General features: G+C 36.8%; 2 protein-coding genes across 2 annotated transcripts in view; one reads left to right on the forward strand and one right to left on the reverse strand.

Moving 5' to 3' along the window:
* The window catches only part of LOC111514171 (uncharacterized), a 48,912-nt gene extending 25,813 nt beyond the window's left edge, over nt 1–23,099 (forward strand). Inside the window, 2 exon segments of the mRNA XM_074176712.1 lie at nt 2,384–2,491; nt 22,700–23,099. Coding sequence (XP_074032813.1) covers nt 2,384–2,491; nt 22,700–23,099 — 508 coding nt within the window.
* Octbeta2R (Octopamine beta2 receptor) overlaps nt 1–24,337 on the reverse strand; it is a 301,658-nt gene that overhangs the window by 57,168 nt on the left and 220,153 nt on the right. The window contains exon 4 of the mRNA XM_074176875.1: nt 22,072–22,112. The gene's annotated coding sequence lies outside the window, so the exon portion shown is untranslated. The remainder of the gene's footprint in view (nt 1–22,071; nt 22,113–24,337) is intronic.

The following is a 24,337-nucleotide window of genomic DNA, read 5'->3' on the forward strand; positions in this document are numbered from 1 at the left end:
TTTCAAGAAAGTAGGTTTTTTGCGGCCAAGTACGTATTTCATGGCTCATCGGCTCGTCCTAGATTTTTGCTTACTTATCCAAAAAACAGTAATTTCCGGACCTGATACATGAATCACTGTTTTGAAGGAACAGGTTATTTCTGTTTTCCAGTTTTTGTTTACATTCAAATCATGAATTATGACAACTGCAAACCTAATTTTTTTTTATCAATCACAGGTTTCATATCAACAAATAAATTCTGTAGTTATAGATCATTAGGATTCCCAGGTATAGAAGCAAATTTTGATATTTGTTCCACAAAGTTATTTCATTTGAACTTTATAAACCTTGAAGAAATATAAATTACTTTTGATACTTTACTACAAACTTCATTGTATAAGTTTGAAAATATCCTTATAGGACGAAGCTGCAGTAACGTTAGTTACAAATAAAAGTGGTGAAAAACATATAAAGTTTCATTTCTATTTTCTTCTTTACCATTTTGTAGTTGTAGGTGTAGTAGATGAAAATGTGGACTCTATATTTTAGGTTATCAAGTACTCGTTAGGAATTTCGAAATGACTTGTCACAAGACTCTCTTTTCCACTTGATATTTTTCTGACACCCAGCCGCTATCTTGAAATTGTTGCAAGAATACTGAATTGAAAAAGTGAAACTGACAGATGTGAATTTCATTCCCTCAAAAAGTAGGAGAAATGTAGATACTGCATTGAATATTTCAGAAATAGTCATCATTAATTACTACCGATATACTAATATTTGTGATTCCACATTGTTATTCATGAGTAATCCTATTTGCATTTACATCTAGTTTCCAAATCGTTTCGATATGCCTTGCTCAATCCTCTCCAATCCAACCTTAAAGTTGCAACCCTCAAAAGTATCTTTCCAACCCCCACTAAGTACATACCAAACACGTCACACGCAAGAAGGTGGAATATTTGTTGTAGGTAAATAGTTCTTTGAATCCCTCGACAAGAAGCTAATATAAGGAAGTCAACATTATTCCGCAGTATGTGTATATCCGTCTGTGATACCAAGTTATCCGGATTTAGAACTTCTCGAACATGACACCCGCACTCACGTACTGAATATTTACACTTTCGAATATGGAGTTGTGCGAATCACTCAACTGCGAAGGATTTTTCTGTGTGGAATAAAAGTTTCACTTTGAGTTGATAGAATATTCAATTTCGGGATTCAAAACCGTATGGAATAGTGATGAAATAATGACACCAGTTAGTGAAGAGCTTAATAATATCGCAAATCAAGCATGACTTGTGTGAATTCTAAAAATCATCAACCAGTTTTTGAGTTTATATTATAACTAGAGGAAAGAGCATCATTTATATCAACCTTTCTTATTGGTGAGTAATTCACTATCCATAACTCACTGAAGAGGTGAAATACCTTGGTACTATCCTCGACAGGAAGCTAACATGGAACTCTCACCTACAGAGTAGAGCAAAAAGAGCATATGTGGCTAATGAGCAATGTCGGAGGACAGTGGGACGCACAAGGGGTCTTTCACCCCGTGTGGTCACCTGGATCTACACTCCAATAATAACAATGCAATGCAACATCAGATTTCCATGTCATCAAAATCTTTTCATGAAATGACTTGATTTAAAATAAATTTTAACCAATTTTTTTTATTTCAAATCTTCAATGATTTTCATTTGCTGAAAATAGATTATATAAAATGGCGAAGGTTCCGATGTTTGTTAAAGAGCCGTAATGATTCATCATATGTTATGAAAAATGAGACATAAAATATGTTTCTATACCACTTCATATTAGTTTCTAACGTTACTGTAGTTTTGTCCTACAAGGATATTTCCACACTTAATAATAATAATACAATAATAATACGAATTTATTCAATTTTTAGTACAAAAATCAGTCAATATCAATTTGAACAATCTGAACAAATTCAGGAAACCCTCAAAATACACCCTGTGTGTGGTTATTACTGTTCTATTAACAATATTCACAATATAAAGTACAATGTGACCTTCTCCTATATGAACGTCATTTTTGTGCGTCAAACACGTTCATTACAGATGATATAATCGGTGTTTTGACACGCGATGCCTCAATCGAATGAGTTATTCTTTTTTATCTTCTGTTTCCAAAATACGAATGGAAGAAATGTTGATCCAGCAGTGAAAACCCCACTCCTGACACCAATGTCGGGCATAATCGAAACGATTACTCTGAAGACCATCCCCGACTTTCTATGTTGAGATTTTCTCAAACTTTGCAAAAGTATTTCCAATTACAACTTCGTTTCGACAATCCCTTGTAGCCCGAATTCAAGAGCACTCACTAAAGACCATCATTTCATATCCCCGCAAACGAACAATAAAACTGCCACTTCAGTTTCCTGATCTCCGAAGAAAACAACTTTAAGCCCGACTCTATCCACGATCTGGCTAGGTGGAGTCGTAGACCATTAGGAAGGAATTCGAGAAGGAATAGTTCGGAAAAGTAAGAAACTGCTGCGCTAAACTTTCCATCTGATGGTATTAGGTTTGTATCTATATATAGGAGGAGAAAATCCAACGTAGAGACTCTAAAGCACTTCGTAATATTTTTGGATTATTATATTCTTGATGGCGACTGTGTAAAATCGGTGTTTCATTTTTATGGTAGAGAAAAAGTTTTATATCGCTATATCAAGCGTAAAGTTTCTCATAACCCTTCAGACTGTTGATACAATCGGCGAGAGGAATATGTATATTTTAATGAAATGTTTCGAGAATGTTCATATTTATTTATTTATGCATTTATTAAACGGCAAAGTCATTTTACAAATACATATTCAACAAAGTGTAGGAACTACAAAGTATTTTTACATGCTTATGTCTGATGTCTATATTACAATTTACAATTTCACAAAACATTTAGCAAAGTGTGAAATACCAAATATTAATAAATCCACATGTCTAGTGATTATATTACTGAAAGATGAAACAATTCTGGTACTTACAAGAAAAAATATGTAACAAATCTGGTACTTACAAAGAAAATGGTAAGGCATAAAAAGCTTCGAAAACGCTATAGCCTTTTCAATTGATTTTCGAAGACCGGAAGTGATACATTAAACAGATCTAAGTTATTATGATATTGCTTTCCCAGCTTCACAATACGAGTCATCGGACTGTTCAAAGCATAATTGTTACGGAAAAAATGTATATGATAAATGTCAGGATTTCTCGTATCTTTTTGTTTGATATGAAAAGTTATTAGTTGAAGTAGTTCTCATTCATTAATTTGATGAGGATACTCAAGTTCATAGAAATTCTCCTATTTTCAAATGATTTTATTTGTAACTAGGTTGAGAGTTGACTGTAGGTACTCATTATCATTTCGTTGAATACCAAAGTGAAAAGCACAATTCCTTAAGAATTTCTTTGGACATTCCCAATCAAAACTATATTTTAAATATGGGATGGATATAATTTTATTATCAAATAAAGTCTTACTGACGTATTTAAATTCTATTTATTTGACAACTGTCATCAACATCTTCTTTCTACTAACAAACTTGATTTAACTAAAAATATTATCAGACATCACATAAAATAAATAAAAAATCTATATACAGAGGGAATGATAAAAACATACATTTTGAATCCAACACTATATTTACATTATTGTATGGATCCCATATAATCGAACAATATTCAAGAATGGATCTTACGAAAGCACAATATAAAATCTTTCCTGTTTCAATTGAAAAATCAGTAGAAATTCTCAACACAAAACCTGGCATTTTGAGACTTTTTGCCACAATTTCTGATACTTGGAGATTAAAATTAATTTTGCTATCAAATTTAACTCCCAGATCCTGAATAAATGTTTCTCTTTTAAGAGCTATATTATTCAATGCATATTCAAAGAATAATGGACTTCTAATTTTAGCAAACATAATGATTTGACACTTATCAATGTTCACCACTAACAAATTATTTCTATACCACATTGAAAAGGCTGCGATATCTTTTTAAACTAATTCAGCATCTTCCCCGCAAGTAATTGCTCGATAAAGTTGGAGATTATCAGCAAACATAAGAAATTCTGAATATTTGAAAACAATCTCTATGTCCGATACAAACAAGTTGAACAGCAGTGGGCCCATATGGAATCCCTGCGGTACACCTGTTGGAACCTGAATGGGCGTCGATCATTATTTTTAACACTTCGACATGTTTTTCGATCACCAAGTGATCATCTTCAAGAGAAGAATTAGTGTTGCAAAACATTGTTTTTCTACACACATATTGCATAAGCAATATGAATAAACAATTTTCTGAACCTAAAATTTTCTCACTTTGAACAATATGAAAAATTACACAAATATTTAAAGTATTCAAGTTGTTTCCGTATCCATTTTCCGTTAACCAGCTATCTTCCCTCTACAAACGACAACCCTCAGAAGTCCATTCTTGTGAGATAAACGGATCAATAAGGTCTTACCTCTTGATGTGTGATGCCAAGCATGGACTGTCGTTTCTTGAGAACTTGCGGAAATTCGCTGTTCAACTGATTCATTGACGCGACTGATTTTTTGAAGTTTGTATAATTAGTAGGCGTTGTAAACATTTTTTGAGGTCTTGTGATGTAGGGGGTTTTTTATCAAACATTGTAGGAATTTTAGGAATCCACCCCCACGTCAACAATTTTTATTGATGTTATGCATTTTCATCAGAAAATACGCTGATATTGATATGAAGTAACGTGTCATTTTCAGATATTTTTCAGATTCTCCCTAGAATGATAATTTCTGTTTGTTTTACGTCTCATCTGATTTGAGGAAGTGAAATGAATTGAATGAAAATTTTTGTATTCAGATTCTGGAAATCTATTCATACAAGATCGATGAAATCATTGTTGAAATGATGAAATCAGATTCATCTTTGAAAATAAAAATACTCACAATGGTAAACATTCTATGTCTAGAAAACGGAGTACGGAAAGAAATGTTTGAAACCTTCAGAAAGGAAGATAGAAATGTTGTTCATAATAATTACAAGCTGGTTCATCTATGAACCTCAACCTACTTAGGCCAACCCACTACAAATGTTTCAGATTTCCTGCACAGCAAAGGTGTAAATACTGCTTTCAAAACCAACAACAACTTGGGCATGCACATTGAAAAATAAAAGTTCAGTTTCAGAAAAATCAGGAGTGTATAAATTATCGTGTGGGTCATGTTCGATATTTCATATAGGTCAAACTGGAAGAACGTTCAAAACCCGCATAAAGAAACACAAATATAGTTTTCAGAACGGAAAAATAAATTCTACATATGCCAGTCATCTAATCTCAGAGGGACATGAGTTCAACCATGAATACAAACCCCTCCATTTCCAGAAGAAAGGTTTGAAACTTAACCTGTTAGAGGGTATGGAAATAAACAAATTCAAAATGTCTCAAGATCTTATGAACGATCAAACTGAATTGAATAATTCTCCATTATTGAATCTGTTCATTCGCAGGTAAAAATAGTTAGGTATATTTACAGGTAGACTTTCGAGATACCTGACTTTTCAAAGTATAAGGTAGATTTATCACTCAGGTAGACGAATAGGTACTAGGTTATAATATATAAGGTTGTAATTTAGAAGTAACGCTCCTCACACTCCACAACATTATCCCTCCCTATCAACATGGTTTCAGGATCGAACATTCTACCCAGAACGCACTAGTCGAACTTCACACCCACATATCCCAAAATATCAACGCTTCTTTTTGCACCATTGTAATCTCCCTAGACATCCAAAAGGCTTTCGACAAGGTCTGGCACACGGGCCTGATCTGGAAGCTTATCCAAATCAATCTGCCTCATCACTGTATCCGACTAGTTGCATCCTACTTATCCAACCGACTTATCCGCGTCAAAGTCGGAGAATCTTTATCCACCCCTTTCTCCCCTAAAGCCGGAGTCCCCCAGGGATCAGTCCTCGCCCCTTCCCTATTCCTCATCTATGCAGATGATGTTCCCATAACCCACAAAATCCTCCAATACGCCGACGACACCATTCTATACTTCTCTGCCCCCAACACCCGCCGCTTGCAAATTTAAGCCCAAAATATGATCGACCATTCGAGCAGTGGTGCAACAAATGGCGTATCAAAATCAACCCCACAAAAACCCAAACAATCCTCTTCCGACACCCTAACACCTCTACCCGTCCCAATCTAAACCCGGACAACTTGAATCTCAGACTTTTGGGGGAAAACCTCATACTCCAGGACTCGGTTTCCTACTTGGGGGTCACCTTCACGAGGACCCTCAACTGGGAAATCGACCTGAGAGAGACACTGGACAAAGTCCGGAAGAGAGCTAACCTTCTAAAAGCTCTGAGAGGAAAACTTGGGGGATGCGACAGTAGAACTCTGCTTCATACCTATAATACCTATATAAGACCAGTCCTCGACTACAAAGCAATGATATACTGTACGCTTCCTCCGAGACTGTCCCACCGCATCCTTACGACTGAACGACGAATACTACGCAACATACACAACCTGCACTACCGATACCCTTCCCTACACTTATACAACCTCAAAAATACTATACCAATCGACCAAAGATTTCAGGAACTCCGATGACGATATGCAACCAGGACGATGAGCAGCAACAACACCGATGCCATCGATACGCTCACATCGCCATGGATCCCCCAAGGAGGATCCCGAAGGAAACCTAGGAAAAAGCTCCCCTTTCCCCCAGCCAGACTCCTGGGAGCGATGGAAGACCCACCGGAGCCGATCCAGGACATCCTAGAGGATTTCCCACTGGGATACAGATAGCGGACACCTGACAGCAGCGCCCCGGAAAGTACCGAAATCCTAAACACACAAAACCCCGGCCCAAAAACCCGTACCAAGTCACAACATCTGGACCACCGACCACCGCAATGAACCCGGACTACTACATGGATCAACATAAAAACCAACTGAGAAAACTGGAACACCAAAACAACACAAACACCAACATAAAACACAAAACACACACATAACTCACTCACCCTGAAGAGGCATAAGCCTATAGCAGGGCCCCACACAAACACGTACACACACAAAATTGTAAAAACTGTAAATAATTTGTGAATATACGATTTTCATTCATTCATTTCAAGTAACGCTCAGTTATGCTTGAAAAAGCTATTGTAAAGCGAAACACGTGTCGCGGTTTTTGTAAAACCCTTATAGTGAAAATCATACAATAAACTCTATTGATTAGTTTTTTTTATTCACAAATTTTATTATATTCTGATAGTTTTTGAAATAAAAGTAGTTGTAAACAATAACAAAAGAACGATGAGTGAAAAATGAGGTTGAAGTTTAAACAACCTGTAATCGCATATATGTATAAAAACATAAACCATAACATACATTTCAACATCAATCCCAACTTTGGAACAGCTCACGTTTCGTTATTATCAATTCTTTAGGAAATAACGTTCAAACGCCTTCATGTATTCTTCCAAATGATGTCCTGATTAACCTAAGTGAAGTGAAACAAACATTTGGTCGATGATAGACAAAGAAAATTGAAACGGCTAATCGCCTCATTCGAATGCAGTGCTCTAACAAAGACTGACGCAATCTGTAGAGCCAAAACACGTTATGCAGATAAAAGGTCCTAATCTTGGCATTGCCGGTCATAATCTAGTAATTTTGTAAACATAATGGAACTGAATGCGGAATAGAGAGAAGCAATCCTCTCAAAGAACACATCCACGTCGAGATTTTAGGAGCTCCCAATGAGTGGAGGTCTGGGAATGTTAATTCTACATTGAATAGGTACCTACACAAAGCTTTGACTCGAAAACTGAATTGAATCATTTGAATAATTGAAGCGGAATGGTCCCTTGATGTTCTACATAATGTTATTCATAGTATCTGAGATGAAGAATTGAATTATTCTTTATGAAATTGAAATGGTGTTCAGTATTGTTCTCATTCCTTGGAGTTACATCAATTTGTATTTCCAATGTCTGAAATGAAAAAAAATAAATGTTTATTTCCAATAACTTCGGAATTTCATTGGAATAATTTGCTGAATTACACATGGAGCTCAGGAGTCGTCTTTGGCGACGAAATAAATGTACTGGAAAATGTATTTCCAGAAAATCATGAGGAAATAACTAATTTCCTGGTGCCCTTGTACTCATAGTGAGACTAGGTGTCGGAAGATTGATTACTCTTGCCCTTGATTGGACTAACCTTTCTTCAATTGTAGAAAGAATTTTTGTGTTATGAAGTGCCGGTATCCATTTCCAAGCTCTCTTTGTTACAGTTGGAATTATACTTATGTTCATGCATTTCTATGGCCATTATGCCTCGGATAGAACCTCCTACTTTCGGAGGCAATGTCATGGCTGCTCTCTGAGCGAGCATGTTCTGCAACTGCCGACATATCTGTTTGGACATAATGGCAACTTATTTTATGCTCAGTCAAGCCCGTTTCAACGCTCCTTTCCGTGGTTTCGATGTAGAACTAACCACAACTACATGGTATTTGGTATACTCCTGGGGGTACCCAATAAAACCCTGCGGTTCCTTGCTGACCTGAGACTGTTCTTCATCAGTTTTGAGGTCTTGAAAAATGTTTCTAATCCACGTTGTTTGAAGATCATTCCAATTTGTTTCGTCACACCGCTCATGTAGGGCAGAACAGTTCGTCCATTGGCCATGGGCTCTAGTGGAGTGAGTAACGCTTAACCTTGTAGGAGAAAATTTCGACAACAAAGAGATTGCGGTCCCTCTTGTTCTCGATATTGAACATACATTTAAAAATGCACTACCTAAATCTATGGGATCAGCCCTGAATGGTAAATGCATAGAATCGACAACAACAGACTGGATCTATGCCATGCTGGTGAACAGAACTGCAATCTCCACTCTTCAAGACGAGGCCATTAGGTTCAGGGTCACCATAGGCTGCCCTCAAGGTGGGGTACTATCTTCTCTTCTGTGGTTGCTCCTGATGCGGATTGCGGTCCCTCTTGTTCTCGATATTGAACATACATTTAAAAATGCACTACCTAAATCTATGGGATCAGCCCTGAATGGTGAATGCATAGAATCGACAACAACAGACTGGATCTATGCCATGCTGGTGAACAGAACTGCAATCTCCACTCTTCAAGACGAGGCCATTAGGTTCAGGGTCACCATAGGCTGCCCTCAAGGTGGGGTACTATCTTCCCTTCTGTGGTTGCTCCTGATGAATAGTTTACTTGATGCCCTCGTTAGGAGGGAAGTAGATCTGCAAACTTGTACAGATTACCTTGTCATCTTAGCAAGGTCCACGTCGGGAAGGGTGGCTTGTTATATCCTCCAAAGTACTACGGACGTTGTTCACAGTTGATGCCAGAGGGGGCAGATGTCTGTCAACTCTGGTGAACTCCTCCAACAGGAGGAGAAAATTGGACGATTTAACGCCACTTCTCCTCGAAGTTGAGGTCATTCCATTTGGCACGGAGATGAAATATCTTGGCATCGTCCTTGATGAAGAACTCACGTGGAACTCTCACTTGGAAAAGGTTTTACACAAATCCACACTATCCCTATGGACATTCCAAAGGATTTGTTGGAAAACTTGGAATATAGTTCTCAAACAAGTCCATTAGAAATATGTGATGTTTGTTAGACTAATGATCACTTATGGAGCAATTGCCTGATGGCCGAAGGCTATATAGAAAACGGATCAGTCAAAGCTCTCTGGCTCACAGAAACAGCCTTGTCTGGCCATCTGTGATGCCATCAGTACCACCCCGTCGGCGGTCATGGAGATTTGTGCACATCGCTGATTGCACAAATCAATCTTATGCAGAGTTCACTAGACTGCTTGTTGACACTGGAAGCCATAGCATTCTGGGAATGACATCTGACACCATGCCTCCAACTGTCACCTATGAACTGCATTAAATAGTACTTTTCCCGAGTGGGGAGGACTGGTCCCTCTGGGAGAAGGAAATATCAGGAGCAGATAGTTGTTGGTACACAGATGTATCAGAAACATCATCAAGCAGTCGGACAGTTAAGCACTGTTGAAAGATTTTGGCTCCTATCGAGCAACGTCTAAATTGTAAAGAAGGGTGCTGCAAGCAGCTTAATTGCACCAGAACCTGTCATCGGCATCGCTTTAGGTTTTTCCAAACAAACACCTGGATGCAAGAAGGTTAAAAGACTTGTGGTAAAATCTTCCAGGATTGGCTCAGTCCCAAGCTTCGAAGCTTGAAATCAAACAGTTGTTGGACTAAAGTAGGGATGAACTACGTTGTCTAACAGGTCTCCACACAAGTTACTTTCGTCTGTATCACCATATGCAGAGACTAGGACTGTATAAAAATAGTGTGTGTCTCGTTATATACGTTACCCAAAAATGTCTTGTTCAGATGATATGTTTTCTCTTGTTGTCCTCCCGGTTTGCAAATACGTCTTTCCCTTCCCACCCTATTCAATTTTCAACTGAAATAATTGCTCCATCAGGGACAGAAACTGAACCATTTTTGAAAACCTACATTTTCCTTCATTTTCTGGATAGGAGTTTGAGCATCAGAGAAATACTACATAGATAATAAATCACAAACATTCTTAATGAACTTCGCAGTAATGTTCTAATGTCATCTCATTATCACTTCACTGTACTTTCCGATATAGACTGAGTTTCCTACCCGATTGAACTTTCTGAGAGTTCGTCAAACAATTCTTGAACAGACGCAGCGCTCCAGAATTTTCGAGAGGAATACAACTTTAATGATAATAATGATGAATGTTTTTATTGCTACACAATCAGCAGTTACAGAGAACAAGGTTAATTAATAATGAGTAGCAAATGGCATCGTTCGCTCTTCTACCTTATGAGAACGATAGAATAACGCTCTTCCACGCAACCCCGTGAAGGGACCAGTGACAAGAACTGGTCCCTCCAGAAGAAAAGAAAAATAATTTACATATCAATATAAATGAAAATAATAATTATGTCACAAAGTGCAATGAATTTCACATAAGTTCATCAATATAATCAGAAGTCTATTGTTAAAGTACCATCTCGCAAAAGACCTTTAACCTTTTTCTTGAAATTGAAGGTTGACAAGTTTTTGAAATCATCAGGGATACGATTGTAGATTTTAGCGATACCATAGGAGAAGCAAGATCGGTAAAGCGAAGTGTTGTGCATGGGTACAGGTTACAGTGCATGTAACTTGAGGTCCGAGGCCGTCTTTTAATACCGCATATCAGTCAGGTGCAAGAGTTTTCGAGTCTTTGAAGACGAGTTCTATCGGAATTTTTGATAGCCGGCCCATAAGATAAGATAAGACTCGCATAGGGTAATTTTGCAAGCTTCATTCAGAATCTCTCTGTTGGAAAAGATCAATTTTAGGTTCACGAAAGCTTTTTCGATGATATATGATATATGCGTGGAAAATGTGAAGGAGTCACAATTCGAGTGTTTCATTGCGAATGTGAAGGGTAATCAGGGGTCGGGATCTATTTTTGATCGATTTTCTACCGAAAAGTATAGCTTTGGATTTGGTTGGATTGATGGACAAACATTTTTTTTTATATATCGACAAATATCGCGAGATCCTCGTTAACTTCATTGCAGGCAGCAACAATATCTTTTTCATCAAAAGCGAGGAACAGCTGCGTGTCATCCGCATAGAAATGTGATGTAACATGTTTCAAATGTTCAAAGAATTGAGAGGTGTAAATAGTGAAGAGTAGCGGTCCCAATATTGATCTCTGAGGTACACCACACAAGGTGTCTGAGTCGAGTATGATGATGTAGACTTCAGTATAACTCTTTGTGTACGTTTATTGAGATGAGCAGCAATAAGTTGCTGTGCTAATGGAGAAAATACTATATATATATATAAAGTAGAATAGCTAACAACAATTCTTGATTAATCCTGTCGAAAGCTTTGGAGTAATCAAGAAGTAGGAGAACACAAAGCTTGTTCGCATCTATATATGAGAATATGTTAACCGTCACTTTGAGGAGAGCAGTGGCGCAGCTATGATTTGGACGGAAACCTGACTGGTGTTGTTGAAGAACATTGTGCATCAGGACGTGCTCCCGAATCTGTTGGTCAATTATTTTTTTCAAGAGCTTTTGACAGAGTATGCTTATAGGCCTTAGATCAATCATGCTTGTAACGTCATGCGTTAGCCACGGAATAATATTTGATTGTTTCCAACAGAAGAAAAAACAGAATTAATTAGGCAGAAGTTAAAAATGTGAACGATACATGGAAAAATCAGAGGACAGCAATACAGGATCATTGTTAAGGAAATTTTGTCTGGGCCAGAGGCCGTGGATTTGATAGAAAGTAACTTTTCTGGAACCTTCAATTCGTCAATAGGAGAGAACGAGAGCTGTCTAATATTCTACAGAGTATGATTGGAAAATTATTTGACGGTATGTCTGGGATATTCGAACCTGTGCCAGAGATAAAGTTACTGTTCAGTACATTGAGATCACCAGTTAAACTGTCCGGAATCAAAGACCTTTTACTACTAGTAATAATGTTCAGATTTTTCAGTCCCTTCTATATGTTACTGCTAACGTGGGTGAGTTGGAATTGAATATATGGTTTTTTTTCACGTTTGATTGCTTAGTTTACCTCGTAACGCAAAGCTTTATAATATTCTCAATGGCGCTGCTTTCGAGAATTTTCAAATCTATTATATGCATTATCGCGTATCCTCATCATCATTTTCAGAGTATTCGTGAGCCAAGTTGCCCTTTTTTTAGTGACTCTAGCATTTTGCATCGTAGCATGGATATCAAACAAATTTAATATAATCTCACTGAACAAATTCACTTTTTCCTCAATATTATCAGCACGGCATTTCTCTGAATAATCTGATGAAGATGGACCGAGGGCTCGCGTTTAATTTTGACGGGTTCGACATAGCAAGATATTAAAGCGTGCTCGGTAAAGGTCGAACAGTCAGTAACTTCAACGGTATTGATTTTAAGTTCTTCGAATGGTATAATGAGATCTAGTAATTTATCTCTTCTTGTGAGGTAATCTACGATTTGCTTTGAGCTATAAGAGTCAATAATCCTTTGCAAGCAACAGCTATTATTACTGCAACTGGGGCGGAGCGCAACCTGAGTCACATTTGATCGGAGCATCGGCCGGAGTTATTTTTTTCAAGGAGACAAATGACAAGATATTTATTTTTCGATTTATATTGGGAATGATGTTTTGTCTCTCCGAGCCGTGAAAACAAGGTTAATTTTCGAAATTTTTCTCGCGACCTCTCTCATCAAGAAATGACTGTTTGGTCTTGTCGCAATTCGACCAAAGTGACTCGATTTTTCGTTCTTGTTGAAGAACGATTGTTCAAGTGAAAAATATCTTTTTGTCTTGTTCGTGAGAAGAATAGACATGATGAGACAAACGACGAAGAATTCCATTTCTTGGTGACGTAACTATTCGTATAATTACGAAAAAATGCCATTCTATCCAGTTGATGTTGTTACCGTCTAACTGCTAACAAATTTGATAGTAATCCGGACATTTTTCTTGATACGTAATATATGATGATGTGAATTAGTTTCGGTGAACTTTCACCGATGGCCTTTACTGAAATAATTGCGAATAACGAGTGGATTGGTCATTTATGTAAGAAACTGGCGCGGCAAACGTCTGTTTTGTCGATGTTATTGCATTATTTATGTGTAAATCGATACGCTTCCCATTCGGACAATGGAGCCTGTTGGTGAATGGACATTTTTATTCATTCAATTCCAAACGAGCAATTGTATAGAGATGAAAATGTTTCCATTAACATGAAACCGAAATAGAGGCAGCTCTCCCCTTGTAGCGCTACAACATTTATGAATCATATATAACCGGGATAAAACCGTTTCATTGGGAATTCTCAAAGAAACGGTATATGGATCCAACGTTCCTATTCATTTTGAAATAGTTATGAAATGTCTGGGGGAAACTTCAGAGGAATACCTGTTATGGAAGCCCTTTCTTCTGCATGATCTTATCGTATACAGGGTGCAACTGAATAAGTGTAAAACATTTAAGGAGGTGATTTCTCATCGAAAAAAAAAAATAGGATCTTTCATATAAAGAAACTTCATTGGAGCATCCCTTGTTAAGATACAGCCCCTTACAGGGGGTACATAAAATTTGTATAACAGTTTTTTTCACAAGCACTGAAAAAGATACAATATTGAAATTGGCATGATGTTTTGTACTACCAAAAAGACAGTGATATATTCGGTTTACCCCATGGTTTTAAGAGATGGAAAACGCAACCCCTAGAATTAATTTCCAATGTAACTTTTTGTCTTATCATTTGTTTACGATTTAAAAATTCATTTACGATAGCCTGTTTCATTCTTAACAAAAAATGTCTCCTGGGTTTTTTGCTCAAAATACACCAGTTCGCAGCAAAAAATTATTTTACGAACAACTACAGAGATACATCATCATAAATGCGAACTGGATTTATTGTTATTTGTAGTTAGTACCTGCATCAAATGATTAAAGGCTAATAAACAAAACTTATTTTTCAATAACAAAACACAGAACTTGTAGAAATCATAGTAAATATTCAATATGTCTACCTTCAGACATTATGCATGCGTCTAGACGTCGGCGCATTGAGTCACGTATTCGCTCAAATATACCCTGCACGCATCGATGATGCGATTTCTCAAGTCCTCCACATCGTGAATAGAAGTACGATGAACCAAATGCTGTAAATGGCCCCAAATAGAGAAATCGAGAGGATTGAGATGCGGGGATCGAGCGGGCTAGTTCTGTGGTCCTCTTCGATCTATTCACTGATTTGCATATGTTTCAGTTGAATGCTGACGTGCTACTTTACTAAAATGGGCCGGAGCCCCATCATGCATAGAAAACATATCCCTTCTGACGCCCAAAGGAACTTTTTTCAGCCATACTGGATACACTTCTCTTGAAAATTGAACGTATGCCTCACCATTTATTCGAGGAGGTAGAAAATGGGCCCTATCAAATCATACTCAATAACTCCAAGCCACACGTTAAGAGAAAACTGTTCCTGATGGTTAGTTTCGACAATAGCGTGAGGGTTTTCATCAGCCCATATGTGGTAATTATGAAAATTAATAATCTTGTCCCGAGAAAAACTACATTCGTCTGTGAATTCTATCGTCTTCAGAAAGTCACGATTTCTTCTAATCATTTCCAGCATCCAATTGCAAAATTCAAGACGGTTCGGAAAGTCTCGCGGTGCCTGTACTCGTTGCAGATGGTAAGGGTATAAGAGTTGTTCCTTTAAAATCCAAAATACCGTCATATGATCAACATTTATTTGGAAAGCAATCTTTTTAGTACTGGTAGTAGGTTTTTCAGTAGGTACTGCTTCCTCAAGCTGTGGTGTTCGTACTTTTCGATGGCGACCACAATCCTGCGTTCTTTTGCCGAATGAACTATATTCTCGTAATCGTTGATGGAGTCGAGCTAAAATTCTATGTGAAGGATGCTGCCGTTGAGGATACATTTCAGCATATCTTCTAGAAGCTTCTAACCCATTCCCTTGCGACAGACCGTAAACGTAATGCATATCAGCCATTTCCTCATTTATGTATGCCATTTCAATAACAAGTGACTTTTCAAAGTAACATATTAAGAACAGATCAACAACACACAATTAGTATCAATTAACTTTCGAAAATTCACAAACTGACAGAGTCATACCAATTCAATTGTCACTATCGCTAATTGCGACCTACTACGCATTTATGACGATGTATCTCTGTAGTTGTTACACCCTGTATATTGGAATTCGAAGCTTCTGAGTATATCAATTGATTTAATGATAAGAACAACATACCCCACAATACGTATAGTATATATACCTACATATATATCCGCTTGAAAAGCAAAAAGAAAAAAAAGCGTGATTATGGTTCTCAACAACAACTTTCTCCCAGTAAGAAGTACATGCGCATGGTTCACAACAAGATAATCATAAAATTTCTAAATATTTGATAGGTAATAAACTCATATATTCAAATCTACGAAATCCAAATTCAAATGAAATAAAAAAAACTTTTGTATCTGATCTTATCTTTTTTTGTTTTGGTTTAATTCATGAATATTGGTAGTCTTTACCCTATATTTCATTCTTGATTTGCTATTGTTCCAGCTCCTACGGTTTAGTGATTGTATAATGAATATTCTAGATTCAGATGGTTAGGAAAACCTGTGACCCAATGTTAGAATTTTATACCAAATCTCAGAACCCTCTTTTCATGGATGGAGTTGTTGAAATAAGTGTTGAGGTGTTAAAAATAACAAAAGTTTTTCAAGTGTTCACAAAACCTTACATGTGTTTTGCTGTAGTCTTCCTGGTATAAGTTATCGATGTAATAATTATTATATGCTCAACCACTGTAATGGTTTTGTGAACTGTGATTGAAAAATCTCATTCTTAAATCTCATTCAATGCTCTGCACTGCAATGAAATGTTTCATGAAAAGTCTCCCTCCAAACTTGTTGGTATATATATCTGGAATGAATTAATGAACACGTAATTAAGTTTATAAAGGTACCGCATTAAACACATCCTAATTTTACTTTCAAGAAGTCATAACTTGAGAGTTAATTTGGGGTAGTAACCTACAAGTTAGTGGCACAGAGATGAATATCACCATAAATCGTAATAAACGTAATAATAACTTTTCCGACATTCATTTTCAGAGACACTTATTACTGTAAGACGACGTTTAACAAAATTGGGGTCACAAAAACATCGTGTTTCCACGAAATTGAATCGCATCTATTTTAATGAAGACAATTTGCTTGACAAGAGGTGAAGGAAATGACATTTCATAAAGTGGGCGTTTCAGAAATGACGGTCCTATTTTCGGATCGCGGTCAACAGCTTGCTTTCCTCTTATATTCGATTTCAAACTGTTTTCAGCAAAAAATATAGAAAGGATATGTAGAAATACTATTTGGTAGTTTGAAAAAATGCGCACAGTAGATTTATAACTAATTTCAAGAGCAGCTGGTGACTAGACAAGCGCCTAAACACTTGACTGATCTGAATATAAGTTACAGGGTAAAAATCTGAATGTTACTTACATTATTATATGTATATTATATTATATATATTATATGTATATTATATTTATTGAAAGTATTCATGTATTCAACCCTTTGAAAAAAAGTTGAGGCTGTGGGAAAATCATGTGCAAAAATAAAACTTTGGATCATTCACCACATTTAAAATCATTTGGCACAGTGAACCAAAAAACTGGATCAATATTCTCAACTTCTCCAAAATCTGATTACGGAATTCAATGATTGTTTTGATGACTTTCAAGTAATGAATGACATGGAATTCAGAATTTCCAATAACACATTCAATTTTGAAGCTTTACGGGCGCCAGTTCATTTGCAAATGGAGTTGATGCATCTTCAGTCGCACAGTATTTTGAAATAAAAATTTGAAGAGGTTAACGCTGTTATATTATATACACAATATTTCAAGATTTTGGATAATTACCCGGAATTGAGAAAGCATGTAGCACGCATTCTGTGCATGTTTGCTAGTACCTATTTATGTGAGCAGATGATAGATAGATAGATAGATAAATATACTTTATTGTCCAAGAATAAATTCTCATTGACAGAGTGTGATGAAAAATGTAAATAAATATCTTATATTTCATTGTTGAACAACATGTATGCGGCTTCATTGAATTTTATCCCAAACCAATGTTCCTCCCTGTGTATGATCGCAGCTTGGGACCACTAGATGTTATTTTGATGAGTCCAAAGATGCTCTGCTATTCCTGATTTGCTGGTTTCCCCTCGCTGTGAGTGTTTCTTATGCTCGGCATTGCGAACTTTCAATGGCCTCTTAGTTTCACTAATATATGATTTTCCGCACTTTTTGCAATCGCAGTCCGCGTTTGGTAGCCCGGTTTTCGTGAGGCTGCTACGGATAGTGTTTCTGGATCTGAAGCAGGTTTTGATGTTGAAACTGGACCCAATTCTTCTCATCCTATCCGATAATCCTCTGATGTAAGGAAGTGCAACTTATGATGATCACAATGTGAAACATACTTTTCAATCCACGCACTTTTCATAATGATTGTTTTGAATAAACATCCCTACTTTTACATATCCATAAAAAAATTGTCTCCTCCCGGAATTCCGGTTATTACATCTTGGTGGTTCTCTGAGTATTTCTGTTCTTTCAGTCTTCGAATCATTCATTCTTCCGACACTGTTTTAGTCCTCTACGAATCGTAATACATCGTTAGTGACAAGTCCTCAACATGTTTATCAAAATGTCAATAGAATCAGCTTCTGCAGTTTGTCAATCCCATCACGCCCCATCATTGACATGAAAGTTTTAATTATGCCTGACGAGTTTTGTCAGTTTCATTTATTCCCAGCGGAAAACCGAATTTCCAGTTTTCCCACTCGCTTGTTTTGTTTCACATTGGAGTAATCAGCTCACTCTTCGATTTTGAAGTGGAATTGCATGATGGCATCAGGTTTTTCGTGGGAACACTCACTTGTTCTGTGTCGGGTGTTTCAGCGGATTGTTCAAAGGTGGATGAGTTCCTAATTACTTCTTTCGTTATTATATACCTACATCTTTTCAAGAGAAAAAACCTCCTTATGGTTTTTTCGGGCATCAGAAGTCACTCGAAGATATGATGAGATTTCTCTTATCTCATTTCCAAATCCGCCATCCGATATTTTTGGACAGTAAGTGGGTCATTGACGAAAGTCAAAAAATTAAAAACTCTGCTTTATTTTGCCAAGCTTTCGCTTCTAGTGGGAAGCTTCTTCAGGGCCTATAATTTATTGAGTTGTGGGTTTTTTTGCCAATGAATAAAATTAGAAATCATACTTACAGTAAAAGAGAGTAAAAAACAATCAATTGAACATATAAATCGGCGAAAAAAGTTGAACATTAATGGAGTTTTTTGGTTTGACAAATGTCATACCTTCACATAAATGTCATTTTTCAATGGGCATGATGATTTGATAATCTTTGACTCTAAAGGGAAAGTTGATTGATACAATTTTCATTATTATCAATATGAGTTTTGGTATAGTTCCAGCAAGTTACTGTATATACTGCTGAGATTATTAATGTCAGTTCTCTTATTCATACAATTAGGAGACTCATTAATTTCAACTATTTCAAGAAAAAGGCATTTGGAATTTTTTTTCTGTATGTAAAACTGTGATATTAGAGTAATTTGGTTCATGTTCTGTTTCTATAGAATGTTGCGCTGATACACATGATTTCTGAATATGTATTTTGTCTGCAATCCTTGTTATGCATGTACATAAAATATTTTATTTTATCATTTCACTCACTGTACTTTGTTGTATGTCTATATGTTTTTTGACTTATCCTATAGCTGTATTTGCTCGAATGGATATATAAAGAATTGAATTGAATTGTAACTCAACTGTTGGCTGTATTGCAAATTGGACAATCCCAAACTATTAATGGTACACTGAACATGAGAGAAGTATACTTTGATAATAACACCAATGCACTATGCAATACACATACGGACCTGCCATGTCAACCGCCATGTTGAATCAAATGTCGATTTCAACGCAAACGCAAAGGTGCCAAGGGTTAAGGGGCAGCCGCTTTCACGAAGCTTCTTCTACGGTCGCGCGCTACACTTCAATTGACCAATGAGAAACGTTTACTCCAATATTTCACTTTCCCATTCCTCTGTTGCCCAGATTTGTCGCTTTTGGTTCATTTATTGGCCCATTCGAATTTTTTTGTCGTTTCCAACAGTTGCAGTTGGAGCAATTCATCAGAATCTTCGCGTTGAGTTCAAAAACTGGTTAACAGTATCAAGCATATTCTATGAATATTCTAAAGGTATGTATATATTTCAACAATATTCTATGAATATTTGGAATATATACATTCGTTTCATGACATAGAGAGATTTTTCCATGAATATCTGGTGCTGTGTGGGATAAATCAATTAAGGATCAGTTTGACAAATCAAGATATCCTTAAGATCTTTTTCAACTGAAACTGAAAACATTCTCTTGGTGCAGAAAGCCGAACTCAGGATCATTTTGGAATTGCCTTGATATTCAAAATTTGATGTAGAGAAATCCGCATCTGGTGAAAGCAGCTGTCAAGTGGTGACAATAGGTGAGATCATCGCAAGGGATGACAAATGAAATGAATATAGTGTGAAAAAGTAAAAAAAAAAACGCTTTTAAAGAACATCGAACTGGGAAGTTGAATTTTGAATTTTGAAAAGCTTAAAATAATGGCGAACGAAAAATACTAGTATTATTGTGAAAAAAGCGACGGACGCCTTTGATGTGCAAAAAATATGGCACAAAGCGCCCATCACGATTTTATAACAAAAATACTAGTATTTTTCGTTCGTTAGTGTTTTATGCTTATTGAAAAAATATTTTCAACTCTTTAGTGAGATGTTTTTCACAATTCTCAAACTATATTTATTTTTAATTTTTAGTTTCGTCTGCTATGAAAGCGTGTCTTTTAGCATTATCAAATCATATTCATTTTATCAATTAGCCGTATATTGTTTAGAAAAATTACCATTGATATTTTTCGATTCCGGAGGGGGAGCCTGAAAATCAGCTACCAAGCCCAAGGCAGCAGGCGCGCAAAGGAGGGTTAATAAAGAAAACTTTTTTCAAATGATGAAATACATGTAAAGTGAGTTCGAGTTATATCTAGGAGGTTACGTACAAGTAGTAATGTCGATATATTGAGGAGGTTAAGTACAGCGCCATCTGCTCACGAATAGATCAAGCCATAATGTCGATAATTCTGTCAAATACAGATCTCGAGTTCGAGAGTTACAAGCAAACAGACAAACATACATGCATACAGGTGACGATAATATAAAGCGTGTGAAAAGTTTCGGATTATTTCACTGGTGACCCAGTGACAGTCCAGTCATAACACTCGGTTCGATATTGACCTCTAACACGTACAGAAGAAAAAAACATTCTCAGTGTTACTGTTTGAGAGCCGTGGATTTTTGGAATTCCTTCCCGACGTTTTGCTGGCGCGAGTGGCTAACTTCTTCAGAGGTTAGGCTCCGTAAAGCTCATTTATGCCTTGTCAGGTAATCCGTTGTATTGGTACCTGTATTTGTACCTGAACTGGTACCTGCACTTGTTCCTGTAGTGGTACTTGTACTTGAACCTGGAACATTAACAATCTTACTGCCTGTTGTCATTCTGTTGTTATTCTCGAATTCTTTCCATATTCGATTGAGGTTCACCGCTCCTTCTTTTCTGTTGAAATTCTCCGTGTGTTTGTGGATCTCTATTGCCACGGAGAATTTCAACAGAAGAGAAGAAGCGGTTAACGTCAATCGAATATGGAACCCCATTTTGAGGAATTTGAGAATAATGAACAGAATGACACTAGGCAGCAAGATTGTTAATGTTCCAGATTCAAGTACAGGTACAAATACGCTTTACGAAGCCTAAAAATTAGTCATCGGACACTAAACCATGATGGTTAAATCTGTGAAAAAGCTAGCCACTCGCGCCAGCAAAACGTCAGGAAGAAATTCCAAGAATCAACGGCATTCAAACTCAAAAAACAGTAACACTGAAAACCTCAGCCGCGAAAGTCTAAACCAATTTGTAAAAACCATTCTGTTATCTCAAAAGTTGAGGTGACAGACGACAACCCTCAGAAGTCGAAACCTGTATGAGCTAGGGATTATCGAAGTACCACTTCTCAAATCACGATTCCTAGCATGGGAAACAAGCGCATATGCAGGTTTCTGAGCTAATATATTTTCAGAGCTGTGAAATATCGTATTGAAATTTTCTCATTTATGATTCAAGAAGAATTACTACTCATTTGAATTTCATCAAGGTTCTCGCGAATTTTTTCAATATTAATCAGCGCTTTTCGCCTAATGAATCCAATTAAAAATGTGATCTCACCTAAAAAATATAAACTCATTCTAATGAGAGCAGTGCTTTCATTAAAGAAGTTTGCAGCGTTATACTCACCCTATTTCATCAGTTGAAGTTGGCTTGCACATTGCGGAATCCTGAAACAAAGTTTTTAATTAACACAAGTGCATTCTGCACGCTCGTATCTACGCTTCGTTATAGTTCAAGAACTGGTGCCGAAAATGTGCAAGGGTATTCTGGACGCTGTTATTTTATTTAGCCCCTTCAGTTCGTCATTATCAACACTCCTTGTTTCCATCATGAAACAGAAAATTTTGAGACAATTGTCCCACTTCTGACACCGAATATTTATTTTGCTGCTACACTGAAAATATAATACAAACACTTCAACTGAAACTTCAAATATCTATCGACTCATTAGAAATTATCATAGTTATTCAATAGCATATGTTAGGTGAAAGAGAAAGATATGGTTAATGCAGATAGATTATTGAGCACTGGTTGGAAATTTGAGGTTATTCAATTTTTCCACTTGTCTAGTCTATGACAAATAGCTGAAGGTTTCCGAACAGAATTGTGAAGTTCTGTAAAAATTAAAAAAGTGACCAAAATGTTTCCCAAATACTTATCTCTAGGTTCTGAAGATCTTCCCCGTTTTGAAGGATTGCTCAGGGTGTATGCAATGAAATTCAGCCCATTTGTCCAAAAAGCCTGAATGTTACAGCAAAATCCATCCAGGAGGTGAAGTCCCTACCCTTCTCGATGGGTCGAATGTTCTAGTCCAAAGTTTAGATATTTGCGACTACCTTGACGAACTTGAAGCCAAGAATCGCGATAAAGAACTTATCGGAAAAATTGGATCGGTGACTTCAGTTTTTGTCAAATGTTGCTACACCAATGAGGAAAGATCAGCCTCAGAATGGTTGAAACTTATCTTGGAACCCCTACAGCAGTTTCAGGATAAACTTGCAAAAAGATAAATGATGTTCTTTGGAGTGGAGAGGCCCGGAATGGTAGACTACATGATGTGGCCCTGGACAGAGGGATATACCTTGAACTTGGCAAAAAGTTGCCTCTGGAAGACAACCACATTCCACTGCTCCGAAAATGGAAAAAAGAAATAATGAAACAACCGGTGTATCAAGAGCTACTCATAACTGGAGATAGTTTCTGAAAGATAGCCCAGTGTGAGCTTACGGGAGCTGAACCAGCTTATGAAGAAGTTTGAAGAAGCTGCTCGTCATGTTATTTCAATCCCCTCCCTCTATTTTTTGTAGAATGAATTGAATACTAGAGGAGCAATATTAACCAAAGCTTTGTCAATAAGAATTTCTCTTTGGATAATAATTTATTATTATTACTTCGTACCGCACTTTCAACTAGACTCCCTCTATCTGCGTATTGATCGTGTTTTTACATGATAATGGAAGTCTCTCGAAGCTAAAGAGAAGTCGCTAGAAGTATTTCTAAGCAATGCAACACCTAGAACAATCGCGAAGCGCTAGTCGAGTTGAGCGCGATCTTCGTCAAGTCACAATCACAACGAGCAGCGGCGTCCGGCGTTACTTTTCCAGGGGATGATTTACTACACTATTCTCAATTTAATTGAGTGCGGACTCTCGCGCTCCTTTCGGAAATGCGTTCAACTATATATCTGTAGTTCTCATTAAAGTTTTTGGGAATTTCAGTTTGACTCACGTCATTATTTGTGGTAGCGCCAAATACACGTGGTCTCATATTTTGGATTACTGTTGAATAATAAATTTCGCTATGTTTTCTGAACATTTTGAACCCAGAGGTTGCCAGCTATATGAAGGGGTCAGTGTCGAAGCTGTGGAGTCTCATCAAAGACATCAAGCTAGACTAACAACCAAACATCATCACAATAGATAAGAAAAGGGTTAAAAACTCCCACTCTACTGTTCACTGTTCATACGGTATTTGGAGTTAATGAGCCTTTTTCCTGAGAATAGTACAGCGAACGTGTCACCAGAGGCAGCACTAGTAATAGAGACAAACATAAACTATTCACATGTAAAACAGTGTTGTTTACGGAATATCAATTTATTATTTATCATTTACGTAAATTTAATTTATTTATCATTGGATATAAATCTGATATGAAAAATCATTTCGTGCTAGTATAATGCCAACAAAGCATTGCTCTTGTACGTCGGATAATCGATATCCGGAAGAAAACGTGTTTTATACCATTTATGAAACCTCATAATAATGAGGTTAGATGTAAGAAATGGATACATGCTTCGAAGAGTGTGGATTTAACAGTGCAAAAAATTAATAAATATTCATATGTATGCTCTAAACATAGTAAATCACCATTGATTAGAATGAGATATAACCT

This window comes from Leptinotarsa decemlineata, unplaced genomic scaffold (assembly GCF_025532065.1).
Source record: "Leptinotarsa decemlineata unplaced genomic scaffold, Ldec_3_MD MMD2_tig00002082_RagTag_RagTag, whole genome shotgun sequence".
NCBI classification, from domain to species: domain Eukaryota; kingdom Metazoa; phylum Arthropoda; class Insecta; order Coleoptera; family Chrysomelidae; genus Leptinotarsa; species Leptinotarsa decemlineata.